Source organism: Mesoplodon bidens (assembly GCF_964165515.1).
Source record: "Mesoplodon bidens genome assembly, chromosome: 8".
Taxonomy (NCBI): domain Eukaryota; kingdom Metazoa; phylum Chordata; class Mammalia; order Artiodactyla; family Ziphiidae; genus Mesoplodon; species Mesoplodon bidens.
The window spans coordinates 14,878,560-14,893,049 of record NC_138165.1 but is presented as its reverse complement, the minus strand read 5'-3'; the positions used below and the strand labels follow the sequence as shown (position 1 = coordinate 14,893,049).

Sequence of the window (14,490 nt, the reverse complement as noted above, 5' to 3'; positions counted from 1 at the left end):
CCTCGCCCGGCCTCCCCGGCTCTGTCTTCTGGGAGCTAGGCTGTGTCCGGATCCGAGCCGGGGTGGCGTGGCAGCTGTGAGTAAAGACGGTCGCCGAGACCGACCTGCAACTCCTGCCTGGGGGACCCCGGGTGAGGACCGTCCCGCGCTTTGCGCTTCGGCGGGGTCCGAGGGAGGTCGGGGGAGGTAGCCGCGGGGGAAAATGACACCCGGGCACCTGGGATGTGAGAAAGACTGAATCCGTGTATTTCCTGAGGTCCCTTCTTTTTCTGGGTCGGGCTAGGATGAACTGGGGGCGCCAGCATCCAGTCCTAATTTGAGGATTTCAACCCGCATAAACCTTCTGGGAAACTGAGAATCGAGGCTCTGGGAGTGGGTTCCAAGGAACTAGGTGTTCTCAGTGCTTTTAAGGGGCTTATTTTCTTTCGTCCCCACACTCTTGTCTTCAGAAAATGTGGAGAAGACTGGAGGACAGCTGCTGTCCCAGCTCCCGGGGCCACCAAGGGGAGGCTGGAGAGAGCAGAGAGGAGTCTACGGCCCCTGCCAAGGATTGGCCAGTGTAGATGGGCTAGCCCATCCTTCACCTCGGGGGTGAGGAGTGTGGACTTAATTCATCAGTGTTAAGTCAAGAACAGGCAAACTGTTTCTTAAAGTGCTTGGGTCTCTGGTCCTTGTCCCAACTACTCAATTTCCGCCATGCAGGGTGAAAGCAACCATAGGCAACATGTAAAGGAATGAGCATGGCTGTGTCCCAAACTTTGTGGACTTTAAATTTTAATTTCATGTGTCACGATTTGTGTGTGTGTGTGTGTCCTGCAGGCTGTGGGTTGCTGACCCCACTTTAAGTGACTGAGAGGTCAAAAAGCCAGTTAATGGGGAAGTTTCACTTATTGAGGGGTCAGTACGAGTCACTGTTGACTCAGGGTTTATCACTGTCATCTTTGAGAGTTCAGAGGTGGTCAGCAGTGATCACTGAGGATGGACATCGATAGTGAATTCATTGGAGGCCAGTGAGAGTTCCTTGGAGGTTCATGGAGACGGTCAGTGGATGTCAGTGGCTGTCACTGGGAGGTCAGTGAGAGACTGAAAGTAACTGAGGAGCCATTGGGACTTGGAATGTTAGTTTACTAAATAACTGAGGGGTCAAAAGAGTCAGGGAAGGTCATTGAGGACCCCTAACCAGGGCTCAATAGTGAATGTCAGTGGAATCACTGAGATTTCTTGGATGTTCATGGCTTCTTGGAGACTCAGGGTGGCAGGATACAGAAGCATCAGTGAACTTTGAGAAAATATGGAGGCCCACTGGAGGAGTCACAGAGACGCTTGAGTCCCTGAGTAATCATGGATACGAATGGCAGTCATTTGGGTATAGTGGATGCCAGAGTAAAGGGGGAACAGCCACTGTGGGATCAAGAAAGGGCTTTATGGACCCTGCTGGTCGTGAATGTCATTGGATGTCAGGGATCACTGGAAACCAGTGCTACCTGGGGAGCAGCGCTGAGGGTCAGTGAGCCATCGTATCACCTGTGGTGAGGACTGGGGGGCAGGGCCGCTCACCCAGCAACTGGGTTCTGGCACTCTGGGATCTTCTGTTCCACTAGGGGCTGAGGGTCTGTTTGTCCGACAGGGTGGGGTGTACACGTCTATCTGTCCGCCTGGCTTAGGAGACATCTGTCTATCCTGAGGACCTACCTGCCTTTCTCATTGGCTGGGTCTTACTGGCAAAGAGTAAGTCTGTCAAGCTGAAGGTCTGGCTGGCTAGTTGACTGGGTAGTGGAATGTCTCTCCATTGAGTTAACGGTCTCTGTACAACTGTGGGGCTGTCTATCCTTGAGGAATGCTGTCTTTTGGTTGGCTGGAAGTGGGGTGGGAGGGGTGTCCACGTGTCTGGACGCAGGTCTTTCTGGATGCCTGGCTGAGCACCTTCCCACCTGTCCAATAATCTGTCCATTTGTCTGGCTGTCCTGCTGTAGTCTCTCTCTCCCTGGGACTCTATCTAGAAGTCTGTCTTGCCAGGGATCTATGTGTCTGTTTGCCTGCCTGTTTGGGAACCTTTCTGCCTATCTGGCCTGTGAACAGAGTGGCTGAGACTTTAGCCCACCTGCCATGCTTCCACCAGGGTTGGGTGTCTGTCTTTCTGGCTGCACGTCCACCTCCTACTACACACCCTCCTCTTGTTTAACCGGACCGCCATCCTGACACTGACCATCCCTCCATGTCTCTCCAACATCCAAATTCTCCTGGCTTGCCCTCTGCTCAGCTCAGGCTGGGTGTAGGGGATGGAAAGACCCCCAAGACCTCCTCCAGCAGCCCTGGCTCACCCCTCTCCGTTGTCCCAGAGAACTGCAAGCTGTGTTCTTGCAGTGGGACTCACTGCTGCTGCTGGCCCTCCTGCGCACCCCACTGGCGGCAGTCCCAAGCAGTGGGAGCAGCTGGCACTGTCCTGAAGGTCCTGAGCACCCCAGCGCCCACATGCTACATGCCAGTCTGCCACCTGCTCCCCAGCTCAGAGTGCTAGGCCACCCAACGGAGCCAAGTGGACAGGGTGCTGGAAGGTACTCGGAGAAGCTTTTGCAATACTGTGAAGAACCCAGCCTGCGCTGATGTTGCAAAGAGGAAAGAGTTAACTTTTAAACAGTGGGGGAACCTGGCAGACACCACCCTCACCTAGAAGGCTTATGCGGAGATAAGACTACTGACATCCCTATTGAACAGTTCTTCTGACTTTCTTTTTTGCTAGGCCACAAAAGGGAACAAAAAATTTGAAAAAATTCTCCCACTGCTCCACTCTGTTACGAACTTTTGGACTGGGTGTGGGCTGACCTGTTGGCCCACCTACAAGTCTGGCATTTGGCAAAAAAGGAAAAATGCCAGTGTCTCCAGTTACAAGTGGCAGCTTGCATCCACCAGTGATTGGAGGTAACTGCCTTTGGGAGGGCTTTTGTTCCAGACTCTGGAAACTCCACAAGACAGACCAATTTCCTAACTGAATAAATTACAAAGAAAAAAAATTAAAAAGAGAATTCTATAGGATAAAAGAGACTTAGAACTTATACACAGATGCTCATAGCAGCATTATCAAAATAGCCCAAAAGTGAAAAACAAGCCAAATTTCATAAACTGATGGATAAATAAGGTACACACACGCAACAGAACACTGTTCAGCAATACAAAAAGGAATGAAGAACTGACACATGCTACGACATGGATAAATTTCGAGAACAATGCTAACTAACACCACATATCGACGATTCCGTTCCGTTACCAAGTTGAAGCTCATACTGCTCGCCGCACTACAGGCCAATAATCGAGAGACGAGTTGTTGGGACAAGGAATAAGACTTTATTCAGGAAGCCAGCAAGCCGCGATGCTGGGCTCGTGCCCCAAAGAGCCATCTTGCCTGAGTTAGAATTCAGGCTCCTTTTATACTAGGAGGGGAGGAAATAAAGTCAAACACTTCCTGGTTCCCATCAGCCTCTGGAGAGGATGTGTTAATTTCTTCCTCCCTGCAGTCATTTACAGGTGGACCTGGTCAGGATGTTTCCTGTGAGTTAGACAAAGGTATTTTAGCTCATTACCTGGGAAGCAGGGTTCCCAGAGATGAGCCATTATGTATAACTCAAGCTTACAGGCAACATCCCTTTAGTGATTAGCTTGTAATAGAATACAAAAGGTTCTTCCCTATCACAGTTCCTACGGAATGTCCAGAACAGGCAAGTCTATAGAAACCAAAAGTAGATAAGTGGCTACAAGGGGCTGGGGGCTGAGAGTTGGGAGATGGCTGGGGAGGACTGGGAAGTGACAGAGAGTATGGAGTTTCCTTTAGGAGGGACGAAAATGCTCTAAAATTAGACTGCGGTGATGGTGGCACAACCCTGTGAATACGATAAAAAAAAACACTTAAGTGTACACTCGAAACAGGTGAACTGTGTGGGACACGTGCACTGTATCTCAATAAAGCTGTTTTAAAAAAGGCAAGAGACTTGTCCATCATTTGCAATGAATGGACCTAAGTTGGATCCTAGTTCAAACGAACATAACGTAATCAGGGAAACTGAACATTAACGTGAAGAATTCGGAATAATTGTTGATTTTTTAGGTGCGACAGTGGTATCGTTATTCCTGTTGAGTCTTATCTTTCAGAGATACGTGGAAATATTTATGGATGAAATGATATGGTGTCTGGGATTTGCTTCAAAATAAACGAATGGAGTGGATAAAGGGAATGGGTGGGGCTATGAAGGAAACCAGACTGGTCAACATTGAGATGGGCTCATGGACTCACTGTACAGTCCTCTCAGCTCTTATGTTTGGAATTCTCCACAATTAAAAGACTTAAAACAATCAGTCAACATAGAGGTGAACAACTGTTTCTACGAAGAGCTAACAGGTCACAGAGAATAGACATACACTAATAATCAATGAGTATTTGAAGATGCATAACCTCTGTCATAATTAAAGAAATGCTAATTCAACTGAGGACCCATTTTGCACCTAGAGCTCGGGCAAGATGCAAAGTCTGACAGTTCACAGTGCCTACAAGGACACAGGAAACACTCAGATCTGATGACAGTGGCTGGGAGAGACAGCCTCCTGGAGCACAATTCTGCAGCATCTATAATCATTTTCAAGACACAATTCCACCTGCAGTACTTTACTCATCAGATATACTCACATAAATATGCACAGAGGCATGTTCAATGTTCTTGAAGCAATGTTTGTGGTAGTAAAAATAGGAAACAACTTGAGTGTGCGACCATCAAAGAGTGGTGAATCCACACATACCAGACATCCTAGATAACCTAGAAATATCCTCGGTAATCCAGGGAGAGCCTAAGGAGACCCTTAAAGGGAAAGATGGTCATTATAAAGCTTTCCACTGCTGGTGAGTCCAAGTGCACTGGGTTCTCTGAGGAACTTTAATTACACTCAAAGGAGGCCGCAATGAAGTGAGTAAGTGGTTTGCCCCTTGTTTATCTTCTGTCTGTCTCTGGCTGAGAGCTGGCCCCAGCACCAAGCCCTGCTCTAAGTGAGACTTCCATGCTCACATTATTATCTCCACTCCCCGATGATGAAGTCACAGGGCCCCGACTCCTGAGTGACAGAGAGCAGCACCAAATCTCCCAGGGTAGCGCCACACCCTCTGTGGCCCAGGGGCAAGCCAGCACATCAGGCCTGCCTTGTCCTAGACACGACGTCACCACCAGGCCTGAGAATGTCCCAGAGCTATTAGGTCCCCAGCTGAGGAGACCCCACATCCTTCACGCTCAGCCTGACAGCCCTGTCCTGGCCACTCAGAGGCTAGCAGGGTGCTGTGGCAAACAGACTTTATTCTGACCTCTCCCCAGCTCCCGGGTCCAGGTCCACATCCTGACTGGGGAGTGGGCTCACTCAGCACTCAGGAAGACCCTCTTGTGCGCGGTGTTGGTGTAGGGGTGCCAGCGCCACTCCACGTCTGCTGTGGCCTCCTGTTCCAGCGTGCCCAGACGGATCATGTACACTGGCAAAGGGGGATGAGATATGGTCACTTACACAGCCAGCATGCCCCCCACCAGATGTGGGATAAAGCCCCAGACTCACACTTCAGCTCAAAGCGAGGCCCAACCTCGGTCAGCTCCACGTCGCGGTGGCTGGTCTTCTTGTACACGTGGTGCCTGGGGCAAGGGGGGCAGGGCAGGAGTGAGGGGAGGCAGGGAGCAGCTTCGGGGTCAACAGCAAACAGCACAGGGACACAAAGGTCAGGACACCGCTCGGGCCCAGCCCACTGACCCACCGGAAGGAGATGTAGTCGTCCTGGTTGGCGAAGGTGATGACCCGGCGGCTGTCATCTCTGGGCACAGGGAACAGGTAGCGGAGTATGTCAGACACCTGGGGCAGAAGGCAGAAAAGTGGCGAATGCCCAGCCTGCCTGGCACCCCAGGCCCCCAGCCCTCACCCCACGGCCTCAGACTCACCCGCTTCCCCAGGCGGGAGGAGAAGCCATGCATAATCAGGTGAGGCTTGGCCTCCGACGCAGTGCCCAGGTCGGGGACGTCGTGCCGCATGACCACGTTGCACAGCGTGAAGTACGCGGTTGGGCCAAAGGGCAGGTGGCTGACAATGAGCCCCACTGGCAGGGCCAGGGAAGCCGTCAGAGACCCTTTGCTCCCGGCCGGCCATCAGGGCAGCAGCCTGCCCGCCCCCCCTTCAGCCTTACCAGGTGTGCCTCGATGCTCGTGGACGACCAGCAGGTCAGTGACCCCGTTGGCTTTGCAGGCTCGCACCAGCGCCCCTACCTCGTGCCGGCCACGGTTCATGCGCTGGGCGCCTGGGAACACCAGCTTCAGCTCCTGTGTGTGAACTCCCTCTGCTTAGGACTGGGGCTCCTGGGGCCGGAGCATCTCCCACCAACTCCCCATCTACTGGTACCTTTGCAAACATCTTGAGGCGGGAACTGGGATCTCGGGAAGTGGTGATCATGACCTTGGGATCCTCAACCCCTGCCCATCGATACTCATCATCCACGTGGCTGGTCACACCTGTTCGGAGCGTGAGGCGCAAGAACGTGACGTTGTCTAGAGAAGTGAAATGCTAACCTGGGGCAGCCACATCCACCTAGAACAGCACTGACGACACCTTCAAGGATGCAAAGGCTCTCTACCTGCTCTGGGCCAACAGGGTGGCCCCCAGCCACACTGGCTACAAACACAAGTGTGACCAAGGAACTGAATCTTTATATTTGATTGAATTTTAGTTCACTGAAGCTGTAGTAATCACATGGAGCCAGTAGCTACCATGTTAGCCCCAGTCCAGATTCTGTTAAGGCCAAAGGTATCGGGCTCCATTCCCTCATAACAAATATTTATAATGTTTGTGATTCCTTTCATATTTGTTGAATAATGCAGTGAAGGAGACATCTGAGTGCCAATGAAGTGTTGGTAGCTGAGGACACAGCAGTGAACAAAACGGACACTCTTCGGCCCCAGCAGAGCCCACCGTCCTAGTAAGGGGGACAATCAACAGACAAAGCAAAGCCGAAAGTGGGGTAACACTGTGTCATGTAAATGCAATTGGGAGCACTCGGGGAGAGGTCCCCTGAGGTGTCATCTGTACGGAGCCACGAGGGCACCTGGGGGACAGTTTCAGGAGTGGGAGCTGCACAACCTTTCTTCAAGGTGTCTGAGGAATGACATGGAAGCCAGTGGGCTCAACGGCAGGGAGTGAGGCTGGCCCACAGGGTCAGGGAAGGTCACCTTCACCGCCGGCATCGTCAAACTCCAGGGAACCCTGTAAGGCCAGAGCCTCCTTGCGTAACTCGGTGGGAATCAGGCGGTTCTCTGCAGAGGGAAGACGGAGGGGCTAGTGAGACACCTGCGTGGAGCCTTCAGTTTATACAACACCGAACAAACTTGATGGAAAAATACCCCTTTTACTCCATTCTGAGCAGAGAGGTGATACGTAACTGGGGGAGAGGGATGCAACTATTTTTGGCTACAGGCCACCCTGCTAACAGTGGTTATAGGAGATTTCATTTACTATGGTTCCTGAGTTTCAAGACTTGAAGGGTTTCTAAAATACTTAATCACAAGTATACACTCCCTTCGTAGTTAGAAAAAAACTAACAATTTTTAAAGAATAAATGGAAACTGCTCTTTCTATACAAAGGTGGACCAGAAACCCTCCGACAATAAAATCATTAATCGTGATGCTCTGGGTCAGAGGTTTCCTCTGTGAACTAACGCTGGACTTGGCAGAGGGGCTAGGCTGTGGGCATGCCCACTTTGGAGCACGCCCTCGAACCCAGCAGGTCCTCCAACATGCCCTGGACAAACTCTTGCACATGGAAGAGAATGTTCACAGCAGCAGGCCCGCCCCAAACTAAAAATAAGCTCAACAGCACCCACAGGGAAATGGATGAAGACCCTGTGGAATGTTAACCTGCAGGAGCCCCACCCACACTCAATGGATCTTAGAAACAACACTGAACCAAAACAGAAAGCTGCAAAAGATCGCACGCAACCTAATACTACCTTTACAACTAAAAATCGGCCAATGTGATTTAAGAATACAAACAAGCAGGATAATCCTCAAAAAGAACAGCAAGGAAATGGTTGATTTTTAATCAATATTCAATACTGTGTTCATCTAAGTTGGGGGAAATATTTCTGAATTTAAATATATCGATCATTTTTCATTTCTTAACACGGGCAGATAGGTCACAGGTGTTTAACTTTATGCTTGACATAAGTATTACATACACATACCTCATATACTTTATATGTCTAAAACCTAAGAAAATCAAAGTGAATCTAAAATAGAGATATGGAGTTGATGTACTATCAGATAGGAAACAGAGCTCCACCAACATGAGAACCAACAAACTATGGATAAATACGGCATTTCCAATCAGGCATGTGTGACAGGCTCTTCATTAATACGGCAAATGGAAAGCGGGGAAAATATTGCAAAGTTAAATTCCTAATTTACAACGCAAATAAAATTAAGTTCTACGCGAGTTAACAGTTTTAAAATACAAGGGACTCATAACAGCACTAAAAGACAATAAGATATTCTTGTTACCTTGTAGTGAAACAAGTAGCAAGAATAAAAACGACAGAGGGGAAATACATACAGGACCCCGTTAAATGTTTAAATTTGGGAAGACCTAGACACCGTAAATAAAATCACTACGCAAGTTGTAAAATCTGGATACTGCAGCGTAAATGACAAGTAATTCACACCATCATGAAAGCGACATTTGCAACCCATCAGGAAGACCCAACAGGAAAGGAAAATGGCCAGTAAATACTTGAAACATACTCACCATACTAACACAAGTAAATGCTAATTAAAAGCGTCTGACACCACTGGCCTTTTTCCCGTTGGGTTTTGACAGGAAAGCCCAAGGGTCTTTACAGGGACTGGGGGGCGGGGACAGACGTACCCTCGAGCGCACGCCGAACCTTGTCCTTCCTCTCCTGGGCCGTTCGCCGAGCCTCCTCACAGGCCTTGCGATACAGGTACTCGCGGCGAAGGCGGGCCTCGCGGCGCAGCTGGGAAACAGCAGATCCGCTCAGACAAACCTTTTTCGCCGCGCAAGATCGGGCCCGGGAAACACCCGCCCCGAGCCCACGGGCCACATCCCCAGCCTCCGCGAGCCCCCGACCTCCAAAACAGGAGCTTAACCATTCCTCCTACCATCCTGGGCGCAACTTCCACGTGAGTCCAGGAGTTCTCTTCTGGCGCCGCCGATACCACGCAGTCGTCGCTTCCGCCCTCAACCGAGAAGGCCGCTAGAGGCCTCACTAGATTCTGCTGCTGCCGAGAATGCCCAAAGTTAAAATGGCTGAGAGTCGCAAGGCGATTGGCCAGCCCGAAGCTGGAGCAACCACTAGGCGGGGTGGGGTGGGGTGGGGGTGTTTCAAGGTGCTGTCACGTGGCTTAGAACGGCCGTTAATAAAGGCGTCGGCCGTGGTTTCACTACCTACCGTGCGGAGTGGGATGCCCAATTAGAAGATGACGAACAGCTAAAATAATCATAGTTGTAGGCTCGAAATAGTGCAGCAACTGTAAAAGCTGCACAGCGATTGACCGGATGATCGCCTAGCGGCCGGTTCTAGAACTGAATTTAAAGCCGCTCCTCCCTTAAAATGGTTTCCGAACAGCTACGCCTCCTTCCATCGCCACTGCGACAGCCGTACTTTAAAAAACGGCCGATTCCAAAAGCGATTCGGAGACACCCACAGGTCTCGCCAACTGTCCGGGTGGCTGGTGCCCTGCCGGTGCTCGCGTGACGAGGCGCTAATCACCTCCCCGGGCCGCTGCTCTGAGGGTGCTTATGCTGAAAGGAACTAAGCGAGTCGCCTCCACCCAGTGGGCGTCTCGGCCCAAGGCTGGGAACGCCCCCTCGGGGGACAGACCTCGCGCGCCTATTGGCTCTCCTTCTGGCACGGCGGGCGCTGATTGGGCGACCTGGGGAGCCGGCTACTGACTGTGTGCGGAGCCCATGGCGGCGGGGAATCCGCGAGCCGAGCTGGACTCCCTTATCTTGCAGCTGCTCGGGGACCTGGAGGAACTGGAGGCGAAGCGGGCGGCGCTGAACGCCCGGGTGGAGGAGGTGGGAGCCTGGGGCGGGCGGGCCGGCACGCGAAGGTTGCTGAGTTTCACCGCTCTCCTCTCTCTTCCCAGGGCTGGCTCTCGCTCTCCAAAGCTCGCTACGCCATGGGTGCGAAGTCGGTAGGGCCTCTGCAGTATGCCTCCCGCATGGAGCCCCAGGTCCGCGTCTGCACCAGGTGAGGTCCCTTTCACGCTGCAGCGGGTGGGCAGGCAGGGGCCAGGTCGGGGCCGCCAAAGGTCCAGCCTCCCTTCTCGTTCTTTAGCGAGGCCCAGGACGAACCCCAGAAGTTCTGGATGGTGAGAGCCGGCACCCAGACTCCAGAGGAGGTGGGACCCCGCGAGGCAGGTGAGCCCCCCCGCCCCTTCTTCCCGTAGGGCCCCTTCCGATGTCAAAGACAAAATGCACGGGACAACAGAGGAGATGATTTTATTTAGGCTGTTGCTATAGAGACGGCACCTCAGATCTGAAGATCAGCATGTAGAATATCTCAGCAGAGTGGTTTTTTGCCTTAGACTTTTACAGGGAGAGAGAGAAAGTTATAGGTGAGGTCCTTTACAGTTGGGATTGTTTTGCAATCAGAGGAAGTCTCAGCTGCGCAGAAGATATTTATTTGTGTCTAGCTAGTTTCAGCGGGACAAGCTTCTAATCTCAGTTAATCATTCGTGAGACAAAGAACGGGGAGTTGAAGGGTCTGTCTGGCCTTTCAGCATGTTCAGGCGAAATGGGAAAAGTCAGTGTGTGGCTTTTTCACGGGTAAACAAGGGGGGTCATTTGCTGGTTTTATGATAGTCGAGAAAGAGTGGACGGATTCACATGAACCACAAGGGGAAGGGTGGTTCTTTGTAGTAAGCTGTTTTCCAGAACGTAAAAGGTTGAGAGGACTTTCCAACTATCGGTATTTTCTAGGATCATGAGCTCAAATGAAGTTTAACATTGTGTCACTGAGAAAACAAGGGCCCGGTAACAAGCCCCCCAGCCTCCAGCCTTTCTTTTTACAGTTCTGCGCAGGCGCAAGGGTCTCACGAGGACCCCGGAGCCAGACCCCTCCCCAGCTCCCCAGGACCCTCTGAACTGGTTTGGAATCCTGGTTCCTCACAGTCTACGGCAAGCTCAAGCCAGCTTCCGGGAGGGTGAGTGGACCCTCTATCTACAGGGAGCACTTGAGCACTAATGCCAGGGCTGGGATTAGTCTGCAAAGGGCTTTGCAGGTTTTCTCCATTGCATACTTTTGTTGCACACCTTCTGTTTTTTCAAAAAGCATTTATTCGCTGTTGGCAGAGTTCCAGGTTCATATTAGGTGCTGGCAGTAAACAAAAGGGACAAACAGCTTCATGGGATGTTTGTTCTATTGAGGGCAGAGAAACAACATGCAAACAAATAAGTAGGCCCTAAATATAATACCAGGTAATGAGACTTGGAATGAAAAAATAAGGTAGAGTATGGAGTGGGCTGGGGAAGTTGTTTTTTGAATGGTATCCTGGAAAGGCCTCTGAAGAGATGAAGGAGAGAGCTTTGGTGATCTGGGGGAACAGTGTTCTAGGTGCAGGGACCAGCCAAGGCAGACAGCTCTGAGTCAAGGTTGTATCTGGAATGGCAGAGAGGAGGCCAGTGGTCTAGTGGAGGGGGGCGGGGGGAGGGCAGTGGAGGATGGGGTAAGTGGTGGAAAGCTGCACGTTTTTTCAAGTAAAAGCCACAGGATTTGCTGACAGATCAACTGGGCAGTAAGGGAAGGAGCGGAGTGAAGGATGCGCCCACAGTTCTAGCCAGAATGCCTGAAAGGGTGGATGCCCTCACCTGGAGTGGGAGGGCTGCGGAGCAGCAACAGCCGAGGGGAAGTCAGGAGCGGTGTGGGGTGTGTTCCTGGTACTGTGTGGTGGAGATTCTGATCAGATGGTTGGCCACATGCATCTGGAGTTCGGAAGAGGGCTGGGCTGGAGAGAGAGATTTGGGAGCCCACTGCATAACACTGGTTTTAAATTCCCAAGTTGCTAACACAGACACAGCATTAACGCTGAAATGAGATAAGATCAGCAGAGGTCCTGGGAATGTGGACAGGAAGTAAGGGTAAAAAGAAGGGAAGAAACCAGTCGAGGAGACTTAGAAGCAGCAGTGCGGCAGGAGCAACACCAAGAGGGTAAGATATGCCCCGGAGGGAGGTGATCAGGTGTGTGGCCAGCTCTGCTGCCAGGCAGTTAGGCTGAAGACAGGACTGGCCAGTGGGCTGGGTGGTGTGGAGGGCCCAGGGGACTTGGTAGCAGCTGTTCCAGGAGAAGCATCAGGTGAAAGCAACGTAGAGGTGGATCCAGGGTGGGGACCAATCCTGGGGGCAGAGAAAACAGGTAGAAGGAGAGAGGACAAGAGCAGCGAGGGGCTGTGATAATGGAGAAAAGAAGGAAGGAAATAAGGGCATGAGACTATATTATGGTCTGTGAATTTTTAGTTCCTGGTGGGTGATATACGGGGTCAAGGAAGTATTCTGAGGAGGTGACATTTTAGCAACGACCTGAAGGACATGAGGGTATGGGTCCAGGGAGGTTCTCGAGGAGCCAATGCAAGGCTATACCTGGAATGTTTTAGGAAGAGTGTGAAGGCCAGAGAGGCCTGGGGATGTCCAGAGCCCCCTGAGTCATTTGTCACCACAGATACCATGGTGACAGTCTCTCCTCTTCCTCTAGGTCTGCAGCTGGCTGCAGACATGGCCAGCCTTCAGATCCGCATCGACTGGGGTCGAAGCCAGCTCCAGGGGCTGCAGGAGAAACTCAAGCAGCTGGAGCCCGGGGCTCCCTGACCTGCCACCACAGAAGCAAGGCAGCGAGCACAGCTGTTCTTCGATGTGGCTGCATTATCTCAGGCCTTCTTCCTTCACAGATTGCCCCCCACCCCAGCTATTCCTCCCTCCTTGATACTTCTCTGGTCTGCATGTTTCCAACTTTGTTAGGTGGGGACGTTTGAAGGGACAAAGTGATGTTGAAAGCCTCTACTCTGAAACCACTTCTAGACTTCTGTTGTCTCAGGACATATTCATGTGGGGCAGGCACAGACCTGTTAGGCTAGTTCATATCACTGAACAACTGTAACAACCTGATGCATAAATCAGCTGTGGTTTTTCATTAAAGGATGAAATATTGCACAGCTACTGGCACGGAAGGAAGAGAAGTAGGTACTTCGGTTTCTCTAGATCCTTAAAGGTGATTTTGATGGAGGAAAAAACCATACACAGCTCACGGATCAGGATAGAATGATTCCTCATCGATAAAACACACACACACCCGAGTAGATGGGCAGTGCGTGGCAGGTTTTAAGCCAGAAAGTAAAAAGGGTCGGACCTAGATTTTCAAGGGAAATCTTTCAAGAGACCATTCAGGTTTTTAAAAACTTGCCTTTATCTTTCCAAGAGTGAGTCTTTTAATTGGTTGAAGGGCCAGGAACTCTGTGTCAATTCATATTCCTACTGGCCTGTTGATATCTTTAGCAGTTTCTAGGAGCTAATTGTTATGTTTGGTGGATGTTAGTTTTTTGTTCATAATATGAGATGTAAATGTTTTCCCAGTTTGTCTTTTAATTTTGCTTATGGTGGTTTAAAAAAAAAACAAACGAACTTTTTATTATAAAATAAAACACATTACATTAAACTGCACACACCAAGTGAATAGCTCAAAGAGCAAGGTGAAAGCTATCATGAGCATCTCTCAGCTCTTGTGTTTTTTTTTTTTCTTTTTGTGGTATGCGGGCCTCTCACTGTTGTGGCCTCTCCCGTTGCGGAGCACAGGCTCCGGACGCGCAGGCTCAGCGGCCATGGCTCACGGGCCAAGCCGCTCCGCGGCACGTGGGATCTTCCCGGACCGGGGCACGAACCTGTTTCCCCTGCATCGGCAGGCGGACTCTCAACCACTGCGCCGCCAGGGAAGCCCAGCTCTTGTGTTTTTAAGTCAGTTTTCTTAGTACAGTTGAATTTATCAATCAGCTATTTTATGACTTCTTGCTTTGGGATTGTAGTTGATGTAACGGTAAGGGAATTCGCCCGTGTTTTCCTCAAGAACTTCTGTGTTTTCAAGTGAGGTACAGGGTGAGTCCTGCACTCAACTTCCTCTTTTCTACCACAGACCCACATACAGGGGACCACCCTTATCGCTGATTTGTGATGCCACCTTTTTCTTTCGATTAATCCCGATGTTGTATACCCGTACCATGTGCCGGCGGTTCCATTCTGTTTCATTGATCTTAATGTCAGACACAGGAACCACACTGTTTGAATTCTTGAGCCTTTAATACATACTTTAACCGCAGTAGCGCACATTTTCTGGTTGGAGGGAATTTTTTTTTTTGGCCGGCCCGGGGCGGGGCTGGGCGGGGGACTACGTTGAGCTCGAGTCGTCTGTGAAAAAGCCTAATCG

General features: G+C 50.9%; 2 protein-coding genes across 3 annotated transcripts; one reads left to right on the top strand and one right to left on the bottom strand.

Annotated features, from left to right (window-relative positions):
• Positions 1-3,319: 3,319 nt before the first annotated feature.
• Positions 3,320-9,830, bottom strand: IMP4 (IMP U3 small nucleolar ribonucleoprotein 4). 2 transcript variants are annotated; one of them, XM_081242405.1, is made up of 11 exons: positions 9,468-9,830; positions 9,178-9,297; positions 8,924-9,032; positions 7,233-7,316; positions 6,409-6,518; positions 6,197-6,329; positions 5,955-6,109; positions 5,774-5,868; positions 5,581-5,654; positions 5,392-5,500; positions 3,320-3,544 (listed from the first exon to the last, which is right to left on the bottom strand). In XM_081242405.1, exons 2-11 carry the CDS (start codon positions 9,178-9,180, stop codon positions 3,517-3,519), a joined length of 900 nt encoding a protein of 299 aa, XP_081098531.1. In that variant the 5' UTR covers positions 9,181-9,297; positions 9,468-9,830; the 3' UTR covers positions 3,320-3,516. The 2 variants fall into 2 exon arrangements, with proteins under 2 accessions (XP_081098531.1, XP_081098532.1); XM_081242406.1 differs by lacking the exon at positions 3,320-3,544 and having other exon boundaries at positions 4,955-5,500.
• Positions 9,831-9,958: 128 nt separating this feature from the next.
• On the top strand, positions 9,959-13,733 carry VMA22 (vacuolar ATPase assembly factor VMA22). The gene is made up of 5 exons (XM_081242030.1): positions 9,959-10,096; positions 10,168-10,271; positions 10,359-10,441; positions 11,095-11,226; positions 12,772-13,733. Exons 1-5 carry the CDS (start codon positions 9,986-9,988, stop codon positions 12,882-12,884), a joined length of 543 nt encoding a protein of 180 aa, XP_081098156.1. The 5' UTR covers positions 9,959-9,985; the 3' UTR covers positions 12,885-13,733.
• Positions 13,734-14,490: the final 757 nt, after the last annotated feature.